Source organism: Monodelphis domestica, chromosome 3 (genome assembly GCF_027887165.1).
Source record: "Monodelphis domestica isolate mMonDom1 chromosome 3, mMonDom1.pri, whole genome shotgun sequence".
Taxonomy (NCBI): Eukaryota; Metazoa; Chordata; class Mammalia; order Didelphimorphia; family Didelphidae; genus Monodelphis; species Monodelphis domestica.
In genome coordinates, this window is record NC_077229.1 from 436,234,745 (window position 1) to 436,257,580 (window position 22,836).

General features: G+C 41.3%; 1 protein-coding gene across 1 annotated transcript; it reads left to right on the plus strand.

Annotated features, from left to right (window-relative positions):
• The first annotated feature begins 2,335 nt into the window (after positions 1-2,335).
• Positions 2,336-21,613, plus strand: GRP (gastrin releasing peptide). Its single transcript, XM_007487511.3, has 3 exons — positions 2,336-2,799; positions 13,345-13,598; positions 21,226-21,613. The coding sequence occupies exons 1-3, from the start codon at positions 2,658-2,660 to the stop codon at positions 21,277-21,279; spliced, it is 450 nt and encodes a 149-aa protein (XP_007487573.1). The 5' UTR covers positions 2,336-2,657; the 3' UTR covers positions 21,280-21,613.
• The last annotated feature ends 1,223 nt before the right edge of the window (positions 21,614-22,836 follow it).

The window sequence follows — 22,836 nt, forward strand, 5'->3', positions numbered from 1 at the left end:
CATTTCATTTCTCTGGGTCTCAGTTTCCTCATCTACAAAATAAGATAACTGGGTTAAGTGAAACCTAAGGCATTTATGAACGTATAACATTATTTGTTTCTTTTCTAGACCAGTTTCTCAAGGGAATGACGATAATTAGAGAATCAAAGATTCTCTAGAAGGAAACCTGGACATTCTAGTCTAGCATTGGTGAACATTTTCAAGATTGAGTATTCAAACTGCAACTTCAAGCTGTCTGTATGACACTCACCTTATCCCAGCCAGTGGAGGGAGGAAGTACTCAAAATGGGTGGCTAGACAGAAGGGCTAGGCATGCAAAATATGTCCCCTGGTGCTTTGGAGAGGGGGAACAGAGCAGCCCCTTCTGTGCTGCCCCAGCACCCATGCCATGCCTTCACCAACACAGCTCTAGTCCAATTCCCTATTTTATAGATGAGGAAAACTAGGCCCATAGAGATAAACTGATTTGTCCAAGGTCACAATCTAGTAAGTGGTAGAGAAGTGCAGGAATTTGAATCTAGTCCCCTTCCTACAAAACCAGGACTTTCCCCACTGTATCCAAATGTTGATGATGATGATAATGATTACTGATCATTTTTCCATCTTGTACCAAGTCTCATACCCTGAAATATGCTCTCATAGGTGACATAGTGAATAGAGCAGTGAAGTACCTGAGTTCTGCCTCAGACACTTACTCTGTGACCCTAGGCAAGTCACTTTATGACTATATGCCTCAGTTTCTTCGATGTAAAATGAGGATAATAATTAGACTCACTTTCCACTGCTGTTGTGGAAATCAAAATGAGATATTTATAAAATGCCTGACACATGGTAGGCACTTAATTAATGCTTGTTCCTTTGCCTTCTTCTCAACCCAAGCACACTTGGACATTCAGAAGACTTACCTGTCCAGACCATACTAAGAATGGAATATCCAGTCCCTAGATGCCAGATAAGTGCAACAAGATACCTCTAGATAGCTAAAAAATGTCAACACATCTCTGTAGTCTACCAAGAGATACAATATAGACCAAAAAACCCCAACAACTTTCAGAAAAAAAAAAAACCAGATCCACAATGAAGAACATGCCCATCTAAATATGCAAACAATACTGGTTCTTTCAGCCAACCCGTAGGCAATAGCAGCCTACTCACTTCTATTTATTGATGTATTTCTATGGTGCCCATCACCATAGTACCTATGGCACTTAGAACCTCAGGACTTAGGCAGGTGACCAGTCTGATTGTCCTTGGTTTATAGATTTTTTAAAGTATGAGAATGAGGTTAAGTGGCAACCTAGATAACATAGGAGTAGCAGGGATAGGACCCTGCCCTTATGCTCCCAGTTTCTTTGTCCATGTGTCTTCTATTTGATCATGTCACATTAGACAATGTTTAGGATAATAAAGAGATGCAAACTCATACCCCAGTAACTAAATGCCTTTTCATAAAAACAGTCCATTATTGTCTAAAGGATATATGTGTATGAAAAGGACTGTGTACAATGAAACTATTATTAGCAGCTGTATTATCAGAGCAGAATGCTCCTTACCTATTCAGCAATCCATTATTTATCCATACAGATATACACAAGGCCACCCCACACCTGAGAACCAGAAAGGTGTGTGTATGTGTGTGTTTAATTCCTAGGATCTAAGAATAAAGCAGCAGAATAACACTAAAAAGCCGTCTGTTCGGAACTAGGAAGCAAACAAACTGTGTTCAATTCAATGAGCACTTATTAAATGCCTATTATATGCCTGTGCCCTATAGGAACAAAGGATAAACCGAAAAAAATGAAGGTACTCTTTACCTATCTGTGAATGACCCATGGGAAAGACTGGCTGTATTCGCTGCCTGGTCACATCCTTCTTTGGCTGAAGGGGCCAGAGCCCAGTCTCATGGGAACTGGGGAGAAAAGTGGGGCAGTACATGTAGGGGGATGATTTTGGAGAGTTAGAAACAATTGCTCAGAGCTGGACAGCTCCAGTTGCCAACCCCACGAACGAAGCCTCTAGATTTTGCCACCCAGAAGATATTATCCCAGGGAATCTTGGAGCCGTGGGGTTGACACAAGAGTTCTCTTGGGTGCTGCTCCGGAAGCAAGTGGGGAGCGAGGAGTTTGTTTAATTAAGAGGGGCCAAAAGAAGGGTGCGGGGCAGAGAAATGAAGGTGGTGGGTTAAGAGTACCCAATCAAAACCCAAACAAGAATAGGGGGAGGAGACAAAGAGAAGGGGGGGGGGGGAGGCGGGAACCGAAGGATGGGGTGGGTGGGGTGGGGTTCGGGGGACGGGGACAGAGGGAGTAATGAAACGCGTGCAACTGCCTCATCATCGAAAGATCCCGGAAGATGGATGAATTTCAGGGATTATAACCGTAGCCCCCGCCTACTCTAATAGGCAGACGTCAGAAGGCTGAAGTTGGTAGTTTAACAGCACCCCCCCCGCCCCACCCTCCCCGCCAGGATTTCCTTATAAATTAGGGCAGCAGAGGCGGTATTAGCAGTTTATCTTCTAGTTACCCTCCTCTTCCCCTCTTCCTCTACTCCTGATTCTGGAGGTAGCCGGGGACAGGATTTGAACTTGCCTCCTGAACTCACTGCAGCGAACAGGAGATTCCAGATCTCTATCCCAGGGACCAGGCAGCGGCACTACGATGCGGGGCTGCGAGGTCTCCCTGGTCCTTTTAGTTCTGGTCCTCAGCGAAGCGCCCCGCGGGGCCGCGGCTCCAGTGCAGTCAATTGATCTGGGGGACCCGATGGCCAAGATATACCCAAGAGGGAACCACTGGGCTGTAGGTAAGTGTCCCAGGGCTGCTGCATCCTCTCTCTCATTCTCCGCAAGGCTTTCTTTCGCCGCCAGGGGCTGCTTTACTTAACCTGCCCATTGAGTCTTCTCCCCTTTACCCCTCTGTTCCCTGTTGGACCAGGGCTGAGATTGGGACTCCATCCCTGCACGTCTCCAGCCATCCAAGTGCTCACCCTTTCGTTTAGACACTTGCCCTCATTCGTCGCAAGTCTCAGTAGCATCCTCATCTGCCTGGTTCCTCAAGCCCCTCTGGGATACCTGTCGGTTCCTAAGCCAGCAGCCAAGTGTCTGACTACTCAAAAGTACGGTTCTCAGAGACCAGTCCCCGGCGCTGCTCAAGTACCTGCCAGTCAGTCCAGCTGACCTACCTTTGCGCCTCCATCCGCCCTTACGCCATTGTAGCGGGTATACCAAGTAAAGACCCCTCGGAATCATCTCCCGCAATGGCTCCCCCCTTTATTGATCCACTCTTGGGCTCTTAGCTACCTGTTTCTCAGCAGCCCTGCTCCCTCGCCCCACCCCCGTACAACTTTAAGAGCGGAGCTCACTCTGTCGGTGGTTCGGAGTGCCAGCCCCCAATCCCACAGTGGGCCACGGTTCAGGCTTCGCTCCTGACTAGAGACAGCTCTTTAGCCGTGCCCCAAACCATCAGTTGGGGGGGGGGGGGCAAGAATGGGGAAGAGGTCTCTTTGAAACCAGGGCAGAGGACTTTGCCATCTGTGGATCGGTTTCTGAGTTGGGTTCTTTACTAGTTGCTGTTTCGCAGCATTCCCCATCTCCCCTCCTTCTCCCTCGAGTTTACAGTGAGTTCTTTTCTCGGGAAGATGTGCTTCCAGCTTCTTTTCATTGCCTATAAGAACGCGTCCAAAGGGATCTGGGAATAGGGAGGGGGGCGCTGCTTCTTCTGCTGCTTTCAGAGGACTCCTTACTTAGCCGGCGCTTTCTTCTTCCCTTCCTACCTTTCCCCCTCCCTCTTTTCTTCTGAGGCTCCCTTCCCCTTCCTCCTATACTACCCCCACCCTGTAGACAGGTCCGGGGAGCTGGGATTCTTGTCTCTCTCCTTAGGGGACTGGGAGGAGAGGGAGCTTGAGTAAACCGTGAGAGAAGGGCAGCGCTTTGTCCAAGTTCTCTCACTTTTCGCCCCAGTCCTCCAAGCAACGTCCTTCCCGCCTCGCCCTCCCCACCCCTACCCCCCCCCCCCGTCCCCGCCCCAGTTGCTCTCACTTTCTCTCTTTGGTCCCCGGGAAGGAAGCAGTTTCTTCAAAGATAGTATCTTCTCTGTCAGCCATAAAGTCTCTGTCCCCTGCCTCTAGACCTGATTACCCCAAACTTAGCAGGCAGGCGGAAAAAAGGGGGACACACACATCGGTTTTGTTCGATAGAGCTCAGGGCACCTGTTTCCCTCGTCTGCGAAATAATTCCCGAGAAGATAGGAAATGCCGTTGTTTTATTTATTGGATGGGTCTTGATGAATTCCAGCTCAATGAAAGCTACCAAATTCCCCAGCTGAAGGTGGGTCATCTCCTGCCCCCAGAATAACCATCTCTAGCGAGTATTTGGATCATAAAATCTTAAATTTCGATCTGAAAGGGATCTTAGAGGTGATAGGTTCAGGGATATGGTCACTCAAACACTGTGTCTGCTATGTGCCTGGCACTCTGCCAAGCCCTGCGGAGTCAAAGAAACCCCAAAGAAAGGTCAAAATCCTTGGCCCAGCGACAACATAAAATATCTATGTACGAACAAGCTATATACAAGATAAAAGGGAAATAATCCGGGGAGGGGAGGCCCTAGAATTAAGGCGAATCAAAAAGGCTTCCTGAAGAAGGCAGGATTTTAGCTGAGATGGTGAAGAAAGACAGAGAAGGGAGAGAATTTCATGCATGGGGGAGAGTCAGTGTAAACGTCCAGCAGTGAGACAGAGTGCCTTGTTGGAGAAACAGCAAGAAGAATAAGGGGGATATATGGTGGTAAAAGGTGTAAGAAGCCTGGAAAGGGGTGGGGAGGCAGGTTATGAAGGGCTTTGAACTCTAGGAGATTTTACATTTCATCCTTGAAGTTAAAAGGAGCTAACTTAGTGCCAAGACCCCAGCAGCAGACCTGTATTTTAGCAAGATCCCTTTGGGAGCTGAGTGGAAGATGGACTGGAGTAGGGAGAACAACCAGTAAGGTAGCATAAGAGACCAGGCTTGAGGGGATGAGACCCTCACTGGGAGGGGGGGGTGGCAGTATCAGAGAAGACAAGGATCTATAGGAGGGGGAAATTGAGGTAATAGGGAAGGAATAGAATTCTGGGAAAAGCAGTGTTGTTTGGAGAATACATTTGTTTGAATTTGTCTGGACAACTTTGACCTTTTGCTATAAATTTCTATCCTCTAGCCATATCTCCACAACAAGACTGTAGCAATTTTGGGACTCAACAGCAAAAATAGTAACATATGCATAGGCTTTTGTTAAACTGGTGATTTTATTAGTACAGAGAACTCCTGGGGGAAACTTTAAAAGTTTTGAGAGTTGGGGATCGCTAGGTGCCTCAGTGGACTGGGAGGAGGCCTAGAGATGGGAGGCCCTGGGTTCAAATTTGGCTTCAGATACTTCCTAGCTGTGTGACCCTAGGCAAGTCATTTAACCTATATTACCTAGTCCTTACTACTCTTCTGCCTTGGAACCAAAAAACAGTATTGATTGAAAGATGGAAGGTAAGGACTTCTTTAAAAAAAAGTTTTAGAATTGCTTGGGAACACTTGCTGGTTAAATTCCACAGCAGATATGTGTGTCAGAGACAGGAATTGAACTCAAGTCTTCTGGATTTGAAGACTGACCTTCTACATCACACTCTATCAGCATGTTTACAGTTTTACAAAAGTTTCCTCACAACTGCCCTGTGAAGTAGGATATGAATTCAGGTTCTGACTTCCAAATCCAGTGGACATTCTACTACACCAATTCCTGCAACTGCTACTTCAATGGACTGTTATGAAGCTCAGATGAGGATAGTGTATGAAAAGTGTTTTATAACTTTTAAAATAACATGTAAATATCAATTGCTGCTACTCTACATGTCTTTATTCCATGGAAAAGAGGCAGTATGAGCATCATTCTTCTTTAGGATGTTTTCATCCATTCCTCTCCATTTGAAACTGGGAAATATTGATTTGGGCTGTAGAAGGAAATATGGATCTAGAAAGAAGGAATTGGGGGCAGCTGGGTGGCTCAATGGATTGAGAGCCAGACCCAGAGACCGGAAGTCCTGGGTTCAAATGTGACCTCAGACATTTCCTAGCTATGTGACCATAGGCAAGTCACTTAATACCCATTACCTAGCCCTTACCAGTCTTCTATCTTAGAACCAATACACAGTATTGATTCAAAGACGGAAAGTAAGGGTTTTTAAAAGGGGAGGGGGAGAAAGAAGGAATTGAAGTGATGGGATTTCTTCAAATAATTTTTGAGTCTTCAGGTTGGGGAAGGTGTGAGAGTCAGCATGACAGAGTGGAAGGAGGCACCTGGGAGGTGTGATAGAGAGTGCTAGACCTGGACAGAGTCAGGAAGATTTGAATTCAAATCCTACCCCCCAGACACTGTGTGACTTGAAACCTCTTATTTTACAGGTGAGGAAACTAAAGTCCAAAAATGTAAAATGACATAACCAAGGTTACACAATTATAGTCAAAAGCACAAGTGACCTTACCCCAGGTCTTCTAGTTCTAAGTGCAATACATTTTTCAATAAAAATAATAATATCCAGATAACTCTGGGAAATCCACGTTACCTCTCAGCCTCTGTTTCCTCATATGTAAAATACAAATGATAATAGTAACCATTTCATGGAGTTGTTGTGAGGACTCCATAAAGTGACATGTAATTTTGTCACATATCTTTTGTTAAGCACCTACTATGTGTCAAGCACTGTGCCAAGTGCTGGGGATAGAAAAAAAGGTAGTCACCACTTCAAAGGAGTTCAAGAACTGATCTAATACAGGAAACAACAGGCAAACAACTTTGTACAAACAAGGTATCTACCAGATAAGTTAGTTGCCTGTGAAGAACAGCCAGTGAATACATTCAATCAAGAGATAGAAGTGCTGTGTTGGAAGAAGAGCCAAAAGGCCAGTGTCTCTGGATCTCAGAGAATGTAGGAAACACCATCCCAAAGGAGACTGATCCTTAGAGTGCCTCTTTTCCCTTAGAATAGAGACATATTGGAATAGTAGTTGATATTTATATAGTATTTTAAGGTTTACAAAGTATTTTACATACATTATCCCAGAATACTCAGAGGGAAGCAAAATATAAGAAGATTGTAAAGATAGAAATGTCCTGGGTATAGAGGGCTTTAAAAGCCAAACTGTGAATTATATATTTGATCCTGGAGGCAATAGGGAATTTAAGGAGTTTTCTAGCCTTAAAGTGCTATAGGTATATGTGCTAGCTTTTACTATGTAATAATTATTATATATTAACAAAGTTATTATATATTATATGTGATAACATCATATAATACTATTGTTATTGTTATTGAAAAGTGCATTAGACTTGGATTTAGAAGATCTGAAATCAAGGTGCTTGTGCTACTTCTCAGCTGTGTGGCTGACACTTACCCTCCTTAGGCCTCAGTTTCCTTATCTGTAAAATAAGAGGCTCTGATTAGGTGATTTGTTCTGTATGGCCCTAGATGGCCAAAGTAAGACTAATTAATTAAAAATACATGAGTCAGATTTGGCTTGATGGAAGGAAAAACTTCTTATAATTTAAAGCTGCCAAACCAAAGGACTTCTGTGGTTCTCTGTCATTAGCAGTGTTAAGTAGAAGTCAGCTTGATTCCCCAATGATGATGACCTTCCAAGATTTCACCTGATTCGATGATTCTCTGGCCAGTTGCTGAGAGTAGAGTTAGTTCACAACTACAGGGAATGCCAATATTCTAATTCATTCACTTCTGCCTCAGAACTATACTCTCTGGCTTATTTGAGCTTGTGAAGCTTCATTCCTGGGATCTCTAAAGATTTGGATTCCTGAAAATCCATTCCTAAGGTCCTTAATAAGACCACAAAGTCTTTCTTGGACTTTCTCATGGAGGAACTCTTAAGATGTCAGTCTCGATGGCATCACTGAAGGCTATCATGATATTTGATGCCACAGGCTTATCTATTTTTTCTTTCAGGATATATATACAAAAGATGTTGAGAGCAAAGCAAGGGGAAGAGAACCTTTTTTTAACCCACTAATGGGGTTGGAAAAAGCATGGTTTGTGTAGACCAGGCATATGCTGAATTATCTGAGGACACTGATGAAGAAGGATAATGGTGGTAGGATTTTAAATTTAGGCTCCCAAACACCATAAGTGAATGCCACATCCTCCTTCATCACCAAAAACGTGCAATTTTGTCTTAATTATATCAAACTGCAGCTATATATTGGTGTCCAGGAGGAAGCTGTCAGCACATATTTGCAGATTGGTAAGTGAATTACTCCTTCAATCTGAAAGAAGCATGATAGAGCAATCTAAACTGTTAATGGAGAACAAGTTTCCAGATTGAAAATTTAATATGGCCTCATTTGGCTTGATATTTATAGAAATGTTATGCTTCTGAATTGAAAATGTTCTTCTGAGCCTGAAATTGGAGAAATACACCAGAGATTCCTTCTGATGTTCCTTGTCAATAGACTAACATGGGAAAAAGAAGCCTTGGACCTGGTTCAAAAAGACTTGCTTCCAAAGAACCCAGAGGATCTTGTTTTTGTACTGTTGTTATCAGTAATATTAGCTTATGATATACATTCTTCAGGGCAGGGCTTGTCCCTGGTCCTGGGACTGGATGATAGTCATTATCAAGTCAACTTGGAATATTTATCCTCTACAGGTTCCTCCATTCTACTCAGATAGATGAATGAATGAATGAATGAACAATTATCTATTGAGTGCCTACTATACTCAAAGAACTAAGACTATAAAGAGAAAAGTAGAGATAGCCCCTGCTTTTAAGGAGCTCACCTTCTAATAGAGAGAGACAGTACCCCTAGAAAGTTCCAGCTACAAGTCCAGTGGAAATATTTTGTGATCCTTAGGCTACCTTGGCAAAGCAGATTATAACATATCACCTTAATGCTATTTCCACTGACAAAACTCCATTCATTTCTGATGTTGAACCATCTAATGATGCCAAATGTTTCAGTAGATGATTCCTCCCCACCTAAAATAATTTCAGCTACAGAAGTGGCAAGATCTACAGCAACTGCAAGGGTAGTTACCAGGTCACATCACTTCCATGGACAATGGCTAAGGCACAGGGTGGTGGTCTTGTGAGAAAGAAGCCACTGCTATTCTAAGCTGTCTCCACTTTGGTTGGATAGGAAGCAATGGTCACTGTAGTTGGATTATCCTTGCATGTGCCACCTCTTGTCTCTTCTAAAGAGTGAGTTGCTGCTTCTTCCAACTAAACTAGTTTGTCAGTCTTGTAGGTAGTTGGTAAGTATAATGGGTCCCTTCTCCACTGGGGTTGCTTCTTTGGATAATGGCTATGGCCACTGATCCAACAGAACCAGCACTACTATTCCTGATGTTCTTGGTGTCACCAACTGGTTTGTATGACATCTTTCAGTAATACAAAGTAAAGATGGCACCTCAAAGTTTTATTGGGCACACTATTTCTTTACTGCTGAATTCTTCATAAATATAAAGTGGAATCATCTAACAAATGCATTTTGTTTGGAGAAATGAAACACATGTTATTGATACTATGGAAAGAATTGATTTTTATGGTAATGAAACCCAAGGCACAGAAATAAGAGACGACAGTGGATTGTGGTCAAGAAGAATTTATTATATGCCATATAATGCAAAAAAGCTCAGGAAAATCTATAAGGCATAAAAATATTTTTGTACACCCACCAGGAACTAAGATGATAAGAATTTTTATGTAGAATGCTTCATAAATCTTAAGGTACAATATAATTATGAGTGTTGTTGTTTATTTTTAGACTGGATCTATGATGTCATTGATATAGAGAACTTTCAGTGAGAATCTACCTTTAGAAATGTAGATTCATACCTTCTCTGCAATTTGTCTTAGAGAGCTACTTGGGGAATTGAGAAGAATAAAAGTAACTTGCCCAGGATCAGAGAACTAGAGTGATAGAACCAAGTCATGAATCCAGACCTTTCCAGCCAATTCTTTATCTCCCGTTTCCTATATTTGTTGCTGATAACAACTGGTATTATTATTAAACTCATCTAATCTGTTTTACTTCTGGAGAGAATGGAAAAAACTCTTAAGGGAAGTCTAAAGAAAACTCATATCTTTAAAGGCCTTTAGAGAAGATAAGCTGCTCCTTGGAGTTCCCTCTGTAATGCATTTCAGGTTTCTTTAGCTCTAACTATTATGAGATATTTTTTGCAACCATTGTATTTATATTTACCAATTTGTTACCTTCCTTCCCTCTGATGCCAGGTAGGTAAAGATTCTTGTATTTTAGCCTAATACCTGCATCTTCCCTGGATGGCATTTGACTCTATAAAGCAAGACTAGACCATAGTCAGGCTTATACAGGACCTAGAAGCTTCTAACATTAAAGGACAAAAGGACTTGGAATATGATATTCTGATAGAGAGCAAGACTAATCAAGAGAATCCTTGGTCCTCTCTCCCTCAGATATGGAACCCCTGCTTTAGCTTTGAATTCTTGGTGGCTCCATTTCCTTAGCTCTCTGCATAGTTAAATTGTACTCTGCCTTCTGAAAAAAATATGTGTATTAATCACTATCATGGATGTCTTAATCTCAAAAGGAAGGAATGTGAGGGCAGCTAGGTGGCTCAGCAAATTGAGAACCAGGCCTACAGCAGAAGGTCCTGAGTTCAAGTCTTACTTCAGACACTGGGCAAGTTCCTTAACCTGCATTGCCTAGCCATTACCACTCTTCTGCCTTGGAACCAATGCACAGTATTAATTCTAGGATGAAAGATAAGGGTTTTAAAAATGAAAGAAAAGAAAAGAAGGGATTCTCAGAGCTTTCTTAGTCCAAACTTTTCATTTTATGGATAAGGAACCTGAGGCTTCATAAGGGAGAACTCAAGTTCACCTAGCTCCTTATGACATTAGATAGGTCTGGAATTTTGATTCAGGCCGGTGTTCTTTCCCCTGGAACATGGTTGCTACAACAAACTGTGGAAAGAGCTTGGAATTTAGAATTGGTGGGTCCAACTGTAAGTCCTGCTTCTACCAATTACTAAGTCAATTTTTCCTGGATCCAAATGTTCTCATCCATAAATTAAGGAGTTGGACCATATAACGTCTAATCCCCCTTTCAGATCTAAAGTTTTATCTTATGAGTTCATTTCTAGGCACTAGACTTAACTATAGCTCATTTAGAACCAGTTGAGTTCTATTAGAAATCTATATGCCAGAAACTATTTAGTGAAGGACTAAATCTTGCTTTAATGGTCCTTGGTATTTCAGAGACTCAGTCATAGTGTGACAAATTTTATCTAGCATATAGATGCAAAGCACAGATGTCATCTTCCCCATAGTATTGCAGAACATTGGCAATGGACATTACCCTTTCCCAGATACTGTAATTTCTATCATTTCTTTTTTTTAACCAATTTACTGGATTATATTTGATGATCATTTGCAAGTGGTGGAAATTTCCTTGTCAGAGGAGTCCCTGTTCTTCAGCTAACAGTGGATGAATCAGTAGGATAGAAGCCTTTGTCTCCTTTCAGTGGAGAAAGGCTTAACAGATACTCACTCCTGGTAGTGTTGCCCCCATAAGTGAAGCTGACCTTGAAGCAATTCAAAACGAAATCACAAAGAGCTCTCCCACTTATGAGTCTCAAGTCAAAAAGCATGTTCCGTTTCTAAGAATTAGCAGTCTGGCTGCGCTCTGGGGCCTATTTCTGTAGATCTCGAGCTTCAGCAAGCCCATTTAAGAAAGGAAATGACTTAATACAAACATACATAGCAGCTCAGTCTATCAACCATCTGAACTTAGAAAATGAGACTAAACTTGATGTAATTATATTGACCACACTTGGTTTTGAAGAAGAGGTGACAGGATGCACCTCTCTTCCTTTTTGGCAAACGTAAGGATCAGGAGGGACTTGGAGGGATGGAACCCAGCATATACTGGCAGGCTCAGTTCTGTGCTGGTTTTTATGATAGATAGTTTCATGAATTACTTAAAAAATTTTTTTCCAAGCATTTATTAAGCACTGTTCTAAACTCTTTATAAATATTTCATTTGACCCTTACTCCTGGGGAGTAGGTGCCATTTTATCCTATTTGTCATTTATCACCATTTTACAGTTGAAGAAACTGAGGCAGACAGGCATTAAGTGACTTGCCCAAGGGTCTTTCTGAATTCAGGTCCAGTTCTCTATCTAACTATGCCACCTACCTGACTCTTTTTTTATTTTTCTGTTACAAGGGGATGGCTTCTTGGGTAAGGGAGGAGGCATGAATTTATCTAGAAATAAAAGTGTTACAAGAACAAAAGATGCCAATAAGAATGTTAAAAACTGAACAATCTGAACCTTGAATTCAATAACGCAGTCTGATCCTGTGTGATCTACAATAAATCTCACTCCTCATGTCTGGTAGATTTCCATTCATTCAGTGGATTTGCCCACTTCACAGAAACCTGTCTTTAACTCACATGTATACCCTTGGGTTGAAACAAGGCTTTTAATATATTGGTGTCAGGAGTAATAACTGCTGCTGTGTGGGAGGGTGGCTTTGGCCAGAATTTGGGGATTTTCCCCCTCTCGTTACTACTTTTGCTATTTCTAGTTGAAATTTTCCAAATTCAGCTGAAGTGTCAGGAAAGTTTAAATAAAAAATGAACAATTCCTGTGGCAATTTGGATTACAGAAAAGTAGAAACATAGCTTTTCTTTTTTTTTTTATCTCAAAAGCCTTGAGACTTATCAGCAGTAATTAAAAAACAGCAAGGAAAAAACATTCAGACAATGACATTCTCAGTTGGGAATAGAACTTGTTACGCAGAGAATTGATCAGAGAATGCTTTAGTCAGAAAGATCTGAGAGATCATGTAATTCCAACTCATTTTTAACAAGAAGGGAATCAAGGCAAGAGAGGAAGAGGGACTTTCCCAAGGTACCACAGCTATAAATAGGCAGGACCTTGGAGGCAGTGTGATTTAAGGGGGAAAAGTGGGTTTGGTTTCCGAAGATCTGGTTCTGTGTGATCATGAGCAAGTCATATAACTTTCTGGGCTTCTGTTTTCTCATCTGTAAGATGAGAGAGTTATATTTGATGAACTTGGAGATCCCTTTCAGCTCTAGGGCTTGAAGACCATAATCAGAACCCAGGTGTCCTAATTCTCAGTCTATTTTTCCTGTAATGCCTCCACGGAAGAAATTAGTCAATAAAGAAGCACCCCAGCATATTTAAACATTGGTTTTCTTTTTCTAGTTAACTTAGAATAGCGCCAAATAATACAATTTCTTTTCTTTCTCATTTCCCCATCCTCCTTTTGCTAAGTAGGTGGCTTTCTAATTTTCCACCCCCCTTTTAGGACATTTAATGGGAAAAAAGAGTGCCGGAGATTTCCCTTTTGCCTATGAAGGGAGAGACAAGATAGCTCTTTCACCAGTGATACCTGACAGTTCCAAGCAGCTTAGTGAATACCTGCAGTGGGAAGAAATGGAGAAGAATTTTCTGCCATTGTTAGAAGAGAAGGGTAGCAGAAGCAGTCGGCTCCTTCGGCATGGGCTCCTGGGCTATCCTCAGCCTGCTGGGGACTTGGAAGATGACGACGGCACTAAAGATGTAAGTAGACAATGGAAAGGTCAATACATGGAGCAGGTTTGTGTGTGGGTAGGGAAGGGAGACTGGGCAGGAAGAAAATAGAGAGGCTGACGGTTTTTGCACTTGGTGCTACACAGTAATCTTAAGATTGAGGAACCACAGAATTTGGAGGGCTGTGCTCACTTCCTATACTGTACTGTACCATTCAATCTTGGGGAGCCTGATGTCTTAGAGGGGTCACACTCTTCAGCCCATTAGATCCCTCCCTCAGCCCTAGCACCATGGGGATAAATTTATTACAGCTTGGGTTAAGACTCATGTTTCTCTAAAAAGGGGGAGAAAAAAAAGTACTCAATATACAACATTAATCAGATACAGAGGGGCAGCGAGGTAGCTCAGTAGATGGACAGCCAGGCCCACAGATAGGAGGTCTTGGGTTCAAATCTGACCTCAGACACTTCTAGCTATGTGATCCTGGACATGTCACTTAACCCCAGTTGCCTAGTCTTTACCACTCTTCTGTCTTGGAACCAGTACTTAGTATCAATTCTAAGATGAAAGATAAGGATTTTAAAAAAAATCAATTAAGGAATAGTTACTCCCATACAGTAGTTATTCCTACACACAAAATAAATGCTAAACATAAAAGACTCACTGAATGCATGAACAGAATGATTTAAAACAGTAGTATCACTCATAATATTCCAGGAAACTAATGCTTAAATCTCATCAAATACATAAAGCAGTTGATAGGACTGCTAAAAAGACATTTGATATTTTACCTTGCCCCTGCCCTGGCCAAGTAATTGCTGGTACATATCTTCTAGGCTTGGACAAATCCTCTAGAGGCCATCTTTTCCACAAGCACTGGATTAAGCTTTCATCTCTTACCTGATGGGATCCATAACTTCTGGACCCATCAAACTCACAAATCCTCCAAGTCTAGATAAGTTCACCTTGGGATAGATACTCATTCCCTAAGGTCAGGAAAGAACAAACAGAAAGTTGAAAAAGATAGCTCTGGGGCCCAAGTTCTGGGGCTCAAACTGTTGGATCTCCTTGCATTAGATGTCATGGTGGCTTGGACCTTAGCTTCCTCATCTGTAAAATGAGTGGGGGAGCCCAGACGACCATTTTAATTTTGTGATCTGAGGGATTCAGAACAGCAAAAATAATACATCATGTATTGCATGAAAGTTCGGACTATTTACTGCTTTGGTGGTGGGAGGAAAAAAATCCGAATCCTAAAATGCCAGAAAACAATCGTCAAAAATTGTTTTTACATGAAACTGAAAAAGAGAAATACGTTTTTTAAAATGCACACCAATTTAAGAATAAATGAATCAGCACAAATGAGATTTTTTACTGTCATCTGGAATAATCCATAATGTTTTGATGTAATCACGCTCTCTAATGAGGACAAACCACTCCAAGATCTTTGCCAAGAAAACCTCAAATGGGGTCTCAAAGAGTCCACACACTGAAACGACAGAACAACAACTATAAAAACGAGGACAAGCTACATTAAGCTCATACCAGAAACCTCAATCCAGGCATTATCTTTTATCTTTCTGATTGGGGATGGGCGTGAACTAATAATGGACAGAACCCTTCCTGTCACTTTAGCCATTAAAGTAAAAGAGCAACTTCTAAAGGATTTAGAACTAAATACAAGGTATCTGTATAAAGTAATAATACTCATAAGCTTGTCGGTCTATCTATTTCCAAGTGATTATTGCCTCCTTCAAATGTCACCCTTGGGAGGTTATTCGACTATTATTCGACTCAAGTTTTCAAATGCAATGAGGGTCTTTTATGCTATAGGAACTAGGTAGACAAATATGAACCAGCCCCTGCCCTTGAGCAGCTTCTGTTCCTCTGATCATCATTCCAAGGTTGCTGTTGTTGCTCTAAATATTGTTGGAACTCCTGCAGTTGGAATCTAGACAAGATGATGCCTATTAGAATATGTAACAGTTATCCACTGGCCTCCAGGAGCACACTGGAAGGAAGAAAACAATCGACTTTGTCATTGCCTATTGTTTTGTTGTTAGACAAACCAACGTTGCCCAGCTTGAGCACAGACTTTTTTCCCCAGACTTATTTCTAAATAGTTTTCTGGCTGCTCCTTGAAGTCAAAACTTCCCTCAAAGGACAAACATTTGTAGGTATCAAAACTCTTCCAAAGGAGATGCTGCTGGTTCTAAAGACAGCTGTAAAAGAGAAGTCTTGGAAGGGTTTTCAGCAATGGCAGCATTATTGGATTATTCACGTGGCCTCTGCAGGTGATGACTTGGAAAGAAATTGCACTCATTTGGATAATGGATTTTCATAAAGCACAATCAAGAACTAGGTTGTTGCTGTTGCTCAGTTGTGCCTGACTCTTTATGACCCCATTTGGGATTTTGTTGGCAAAGATACTGGAGTGGTTTGCCATTTCTCTCTTCAGATCATTTTTCAGATGAGGAAACTGAGGCAAATAGGGTAAAGGGACTTGCCTAGAGTCACACAACTAGTAAATGGGTGATGCCAGATTTGAACTCATTAAGAGGAGTTTTTTTGACTCCAACCCTAGCACTCTAACCACTGTACCACCTGTCTATCCCGAGAATCATTCAGTGGAACTATATACATATATATATATATATATATAAACCTCCTAATTTCTATTTCCTACTAGAGTAAGAAGAAGAAAGCATTAAAAAATAGCTTGGGAAGCTCATTCCCTTTTAATCTTTCATATGCCAAATACTTGTTTCGGTTATATAAGTACCAAATCTTTTTAATTTTTTCCTAAAGGAAATTTCCACTACATTTTAACTTTTAGCCAAGATAATTGAAGGCTTCCTCTGTGTTGATCATTTCCCTTCTATTACAACAATAGTCCAAAAGCTGGCTACATATAAAGTTTTCCTATTCACATACTCTGAAGATAGTACTCAAAGTAGCCCACAGGCCTCCCAGTGAGATTCAACAATGGCATGGTGGATAGAGGCAGCTGTCAAGGAGACTTGGGTTCAAGTCCTGTCCCTGTTAGTTATGTGACCTTGGGCAAGTCATTTCTCTGGGCAGTTCTCTATACAAAGGATCCTTACAGGGAGTAGCTAGGTAGCTCAGTGGATTGAGAGCCTAGAAATGGGTTTAAATCTGACCTCAGACACTTCCTAGCTGTGTGACTCTGGCCAAGTCACTTAACTCCCATTGCCTAGCCTTTAACTAGCCTTGGAACTAATACACAGTATTAATTCTAAGTTGGAAAGGAAGTATTTTTTTTTAAGCCATTATAGACCATTGCTCATCTCAATGGTTGAGAAAATTTCACTCTTTATAACAATGGAATTATAGGTCTGATCACCCCCAAAAAATGTCTCTGGGGGGCAAGCTGGGTGGCTCAGTGGATTGAGAGCCAAGCATAGAGGTGGGAGGTCCTGGATTCAAATCTGGCTGCAGACACTTCCCAGCTGGGTGACCCTGGGCAAGTCACTTGACCCCCATTGCCTAGCCCTTACCACTCTTCTGCCTTGGAGCCAATGCACAGTATTGATTCCAAGACGGAAGGTAAGGGTTTATTTTTTAAAAAATGTTTCTGGGTGATCCCAGGTGATAGTATAAAGAGGCTACTAAGTCACTGAGCATTTCTAAAATTAGGTGTATTTTTCGCATAGACATAGTCAAGAAATAAAGAACTTCAAATTAAAAACTGTCCTCATTTTGCATAGAAGGAAAATGTTTTCTCCTCCATTGCGGTCATAAAGGAACTGCCCTGGTGCTGGCTGTCCCTGAGCTGCGTGCATAATTTCAAGCCTCTTTCTTTGGTTTTGATTACACACATATTTCCTCAGTTCCAAGAGGAAGAGCCATCCACATCGTGCCCCCAGACTATAAAACAACGTGTCATGGCGAACAAGGCTCAGAGCTTTAACTGGCTTCTGCCAAGCCAAGATTTCAGTAATCTTTACCTTCCTTCCAGCTCTCCATTTGTCACAGTTGATCACTTTAAAGCCAGAAACAGTGGCAGAGTCTGTCTGCCCCAACCCTTTTGTATCCCAAAGGAAGAAACCAGAAAGATTAAATAATTTGCCCTAGGATACACAGATATTAAGTAGAGGAGGTGGGATTTGAACCCAGGTGGTCTGGCTTCAAAATCTGCCCTCTGTCTAGGATTTTTGAAGCTATTTTCCAGCAGTCTCAGGAATGTTTAGCTGAGTCAAACTTTATTCTAGGGCTCCATTTGTATCAAGGTGATCTGAGATTCCGCCTGTGTCCAAGTGAGTGTTTAAAGTTAGGATCGGGACCTCACAGGAATGGAGATCCAAGGGACCCCTACTTATGTGGAGTTTTTGTCTCTGGTGGCCAAGAGCAGAAGAGGATGGAGAGGAAGAAAACAGAGCTGCATGCACGACCCCATAGTTTGACTCATTGAAGGGCTTCAGTCTCTTTAAGTTTGAGGTGTTGGAAACCGGAAAAGTCCTTGCTAATGACCTTAATCCCAAGAGCATGTAGAATGGCCTCATCATCCCTGTAAAAAAAGGAGTTAGAAAAAGGAAGGAATTCTCCTAATTGAGAGCATTCTCACTTTTTTTTTTTAACTCTTACCTTCCATCTTAGAATCAATACTGTGTATTGGTTCCAAAGAAGAAGAGCAGTAAAGGCTAGGTAATGGAGGTTAAGTGACTTGCCCAGGGTCACACAGCTGCAAAGTGTCTAAGGTCAAATTTGAACCCAAGACTTCCTGTCTGGCTCTCAATCCACTGAGCCACCCAGCTGCCCCCATTTTCACTTTTAATAGTCAAGTACATACATCAAGGAGAACCTGTGGATTCCTAAAACTGAGGGGCTGAGAACTAGTGCCAGAAGAGACCTTAGAGATTATGTCCTTGTGCCTCTTCATTTTGTATGTGAGAGAGTTCAGAGGAAGGAGCTGAGAGACCCAAAGTCACATGGAGAGGAGGTGGCAGAATTGAGATTTGAATTCAGGTCCCCTGACGTCTTTTTTTTTAATTCACAGCCCTACACTCAACAATGTTCTTATTAAATGTGATGCTTTGACAAAAGAGGACTGACTTTGAGGTCTTTGCCTTTGACTTCCCTTTCTGTATATGGGGTTTGTGAATGACATGCCTCTCTCTTTTTCTTCTTTACTTTAATCCATTTAGGCCAGACATTAATTTACTTTGATTCAACTTTACTTTAATCCACTTAGGACATTCATTTTGAGACAGTGATGGATTTCCCTGGGTCCATCTGTTGCCCCTCAAATTGTCCCACTTTGTGACCAATGGCACATATTTGTAGGATGGATGATACTGACATTTGCAACATGGCTGGCGGGGATAAGTAGTCCAAGTTGTAGAGATAGAACAGAGGGGAAGTTAATTGGTCAATATGGGAATTGCACTCAGGACTTTGTCACCCTGGGCAAAGCCGCCAAGCCATGGAGTGTGTAATAGCATCATCTGGGGTATCAGTCATTTCTTTATTTGCTAGTAAGATATTAATTGGTAGTCAGGAAACCTGGATTGCCCGAGTATCTCAGAAAGATTAATGAGACCATGGCTGGCAGGTGCTTTTTCATCTAAATGGTTGAATTGTTCTTTAGGAACAAAGTAGTATTTTTCCATCATAACTACCCATCCTTTCTTTAATATAGTTCATCTTTGCCAGCTTCAAGCAAAACGTGAAAACCCAAGTGAACACCTGTTCCCAATTGTCTTAGGCTCCATAGTCTGCAGTAATATGTTAAAGAAAACTTATTGTCCTCTCACAATTGGAAATATTGTACAGTGGAAAGACTTGTGACCCCAGATAAGGAGTCCCAGGTTTTAATCATGAATCTGTGACTGTGAATCAGTTATTTCATCTTTTTTGTCCTCAGTTTTCTCATATGTAAAAGAAAGGAGTTGGACTGGATGATGCAGGTAGATGATACACAAGGTCTCAGAGCACTGGACTTGCAGTCAGAAAGATCCAGGTTCAAATCTTTTCTCCGCCACTCATTCTGTGATTATGGACAAGTCACTTGACATCTCTCGACCTCATTTTTTCCATCTGTAAATTGAGGATGGTAATAGCACTAACAGGTTTGTTGGGTGTTTCAAATGAGATTACAACTAAAATTATAAACCTTAAAGTGATATATAAATAATAGCTATTTATTGTTGTTTTCATCATAAATGGGGGTAGCTAGGTTGCTCAGTAGGCATAGAGTCAAGAAGATGCACCTTCCTGAGTTCAAATCTGGTCTCAGACACTTAGCAGCTATATGGCCCTGCACCAGTCAATCAACTATCTTTGCTTCAGTTACCTCTTCTGCGAAATGAGCTGGAGAGGGAAATGGTAAACAACTCCAGAATTTTTGCCAAGAAAACATCAAATGGGGTCACAAAGAGTAAGACATAACGGAAAAACAACATGAAAACACAAAAGTATTGTTGTCACCATCACTAATGGATGATCTCCAAGGATTATAGTGTTTTATTCAAAGGATTCACAATTTTTTGTGAATTTTATTCAAAAGAATTCACAAATGATTTATTCTAACCCCCTCATTCTACAGATAAGGAAACTGGGACCCACAAAGGTCATGACTTTTCCTACGAGCACAGAAGCAGCATTCAATTAGACCTTGCATCCTTTGATTTCAGAGCCAGTGATTTGTCTATGACACTATACAACTTTGTTCCTTATTGAAATTAAACCAGGTGGTGATGGTAGCTTCTACTATGCAGTTTCCCTTCTAGTACAAGCCCTATCCTTTTGGCCAACTATGGCAAAAATGATGCTAAATCTGGAGTCAGGAGACTGGGGTTCAAATTCTATTCTTCTGTTTGCTAATAACTCACACACTCTACCTAGAGTGCTTTGTGTGGTGATTTATCTTCTCTAGGACTAGGATTCCTCACATATTACATAGGGAAGGGGAACTTGAGCTAGATGATCTCTTGGGTTTCTTGGATTCATGGCCATCTAATCAAACCCCTTCATTTTACACAAGAAGAATTGGAATCCCTAGGAGATTAATGACTTATGCAAGGTCACAAAGGTAGAAAGTAGCAGAACCAGGATTTGAATCTAGGACCTCTAACTCCAAGTTCAGAGTTCTTTCCAAATTATCACAGTGACTTTTACCTACTATCTTGTGAAGAAAAAAGACATTTTGGGGCAGCTTGGTACCACAGTGGATAGAACACCAGGCTTGGTATCAGGAAAACCTGGGTTCAAATCTGGCCTTGTGTATTCTTGGACAAGTCAGTTAATCCCAATTGTCTAGCCCTTACCCTTTTGTCTTAGAGTTAGTACTAAGAGAGAAATATATAGGTTAAAAAAACATGGCATTTTGTCCTTTGGATGAGGTGACAGATGCCTGACGGAAGACACTGATGATTACTTGGTTCTGTTTATGAGTATTTAGAAGTTCTCATTTGTAGCTATGGAGATGCCCTGGTTTAGGCCCCATATGTCTTAGGCTTCTTAACACTCTCTGTCAACCATGGAGATGCTATTTAGAACAAAGGGCCTGGGAAGCACAGTGCTTTCTTGCCAGTGGACTCCCAGAATTTAACTTCATGATGGACAACATTCATTTAATCCTGCTTTCTTCCTGTCTTCCTTTTCTTTCCTTCTTTCCCTACTTCCTCCCCACTTCAAGATGGTGGAATCCTTACTTCAGGTTCTCAACATGAAGGAAAGCATCCTGAGCTGAACTGGAGATGGCCCCCTTGCAAAGAAACAATATCCTTAAGAGACTGTGGTCTACAAGCATTGACTGTATCATACGACAGTGATGTTTCCTTTGTGTAAACAAGATTTCTTTTGTGTGAAACATGTCACTATTCTTGTATCATTCCATCTTGACTAAATCCATGTTTTTCGAGCAGCACTTTGTTTGAACTGATTTGCTGTAAATACTTGTTGAGGAAGGGTCTTCCAATCTTCACATCATCCCAACCCATTTAGTCAGTCTATTTGTTCTTTAGTTTTTCGAGTCCTGTTATGTCAGCATTCACAATAAAAATGGAAACTCTTTGGAAAAGCCACGTTAATGGTATTGCTTTAATTCAGAAATGGAGAAAGTCCATGCAACAGAGTTACATTTGTCAAGCTGTTGATGACTGGTTATCAATTTGGTCAATTTCATATAGAACCTCAATATTTTGGACTTATTCAGCCTGGAGAAAGGCTGCTCCCCGAGCAATTAAAAGAACCCAAACAGTCTGTCTGGTAGTTGCTACTCAGACTCATTTCCTTTTCTCCTTAAGACAATTATTAGGATTTGACGTAGGAAAGACTTTTAGTTGCCAAATATTTACTTGCAATTTGCGTCCTAAGCTATTTATGATTTTGTTGTGGTTCATTTGTTTCAGTCTTGTCCAACTCTTGGTGACCCCAGTTATTTGGAGTTTTCTTGGCAAAGATACTAAAGTGGTTTGCCATTTCTTTCTCATTTTATAGATGAGAAGATGGAGGCAAACAAGATTAAGTGACTTCCCAAGTCAAAAGTATCTGAGGCCAGATTTGAACTCAGGAAGATGAGTCTTCTTGACTTCAGCCCCTGCACTCTATCCACTTCACCACCTAGCTGTAAATGATAACTGTCTTTGAGTAACTGAAGGGCTATTATATGGAGGTAGGATTATATTTGTTCTGTTTGTCCCAGGACAACAAAATCTCTTTTTCCCCACAATAATATTTTTAAATTTTTCCCAATTACATGTAAAAACCAATTTAAACTTTCATTTTATACAATACAATCTTAAGTAGTGGATATAACTTGAAAAGGGATGAACTTTGTCTTCATGTCAGGAAAATTTTCCTAATGAGTGGAAAAATGGAAAGAAATGGCCATTTGTTGAGCATGCTTGATAGGCATTCCCTTTCCGGTAAAGGTTGGACTAGAAGACTGCAAAGTCCCATGCAACTGGGGAACTTTGTGATTCTATGCTACACAAACTCACTATGTATGGAGTAGCTGCTTTCTGGGAAGTCCTCATCAGAGGTAGAGGAGGGGCCAACCAAGTGTCACCTACACCAACAAACAATACAACTGAATAACATACATGGACAGAATTGTCCCCTCTTTGTTGTAGGGGAAAAGGGTCTCATACTCAGCTGAAATTTTGGGTAGGGTACTTTTGCATTTGGTTGATTTTGACCCTTGATCATTTATTGTATGTTAACCAGCCTACACTCAGGTGGGAGCTCAGATCTTTTAGCTTCATTGTTAGATCTGAGATCTCTTCAGTCCTCTTCAGTCATAACA

Coding starts and splice junctions, on each gene's coding strand:
- GRP (XM_007487511.3), top strand. CDS start 2,658: ATGCGGGGCTGCGAGGTCTCCCTGGTCCTTTTAGTTCTGGTCCTCAGC. Junction 2,800..13,344: donor AGGGAACCACTGGGCTGTAG/GTAAGTGTCCCA, acceptor CCCCCCTTTTAG/GACATTTAATGGGAAAAAAG. Junction 13,599..21,225: donor ATGACGACGGCACTAAAGAT/GTAAGTAGACAA, acceptor CCCCACTTCAAG/ATGGTGGAATCCTTACTTCA.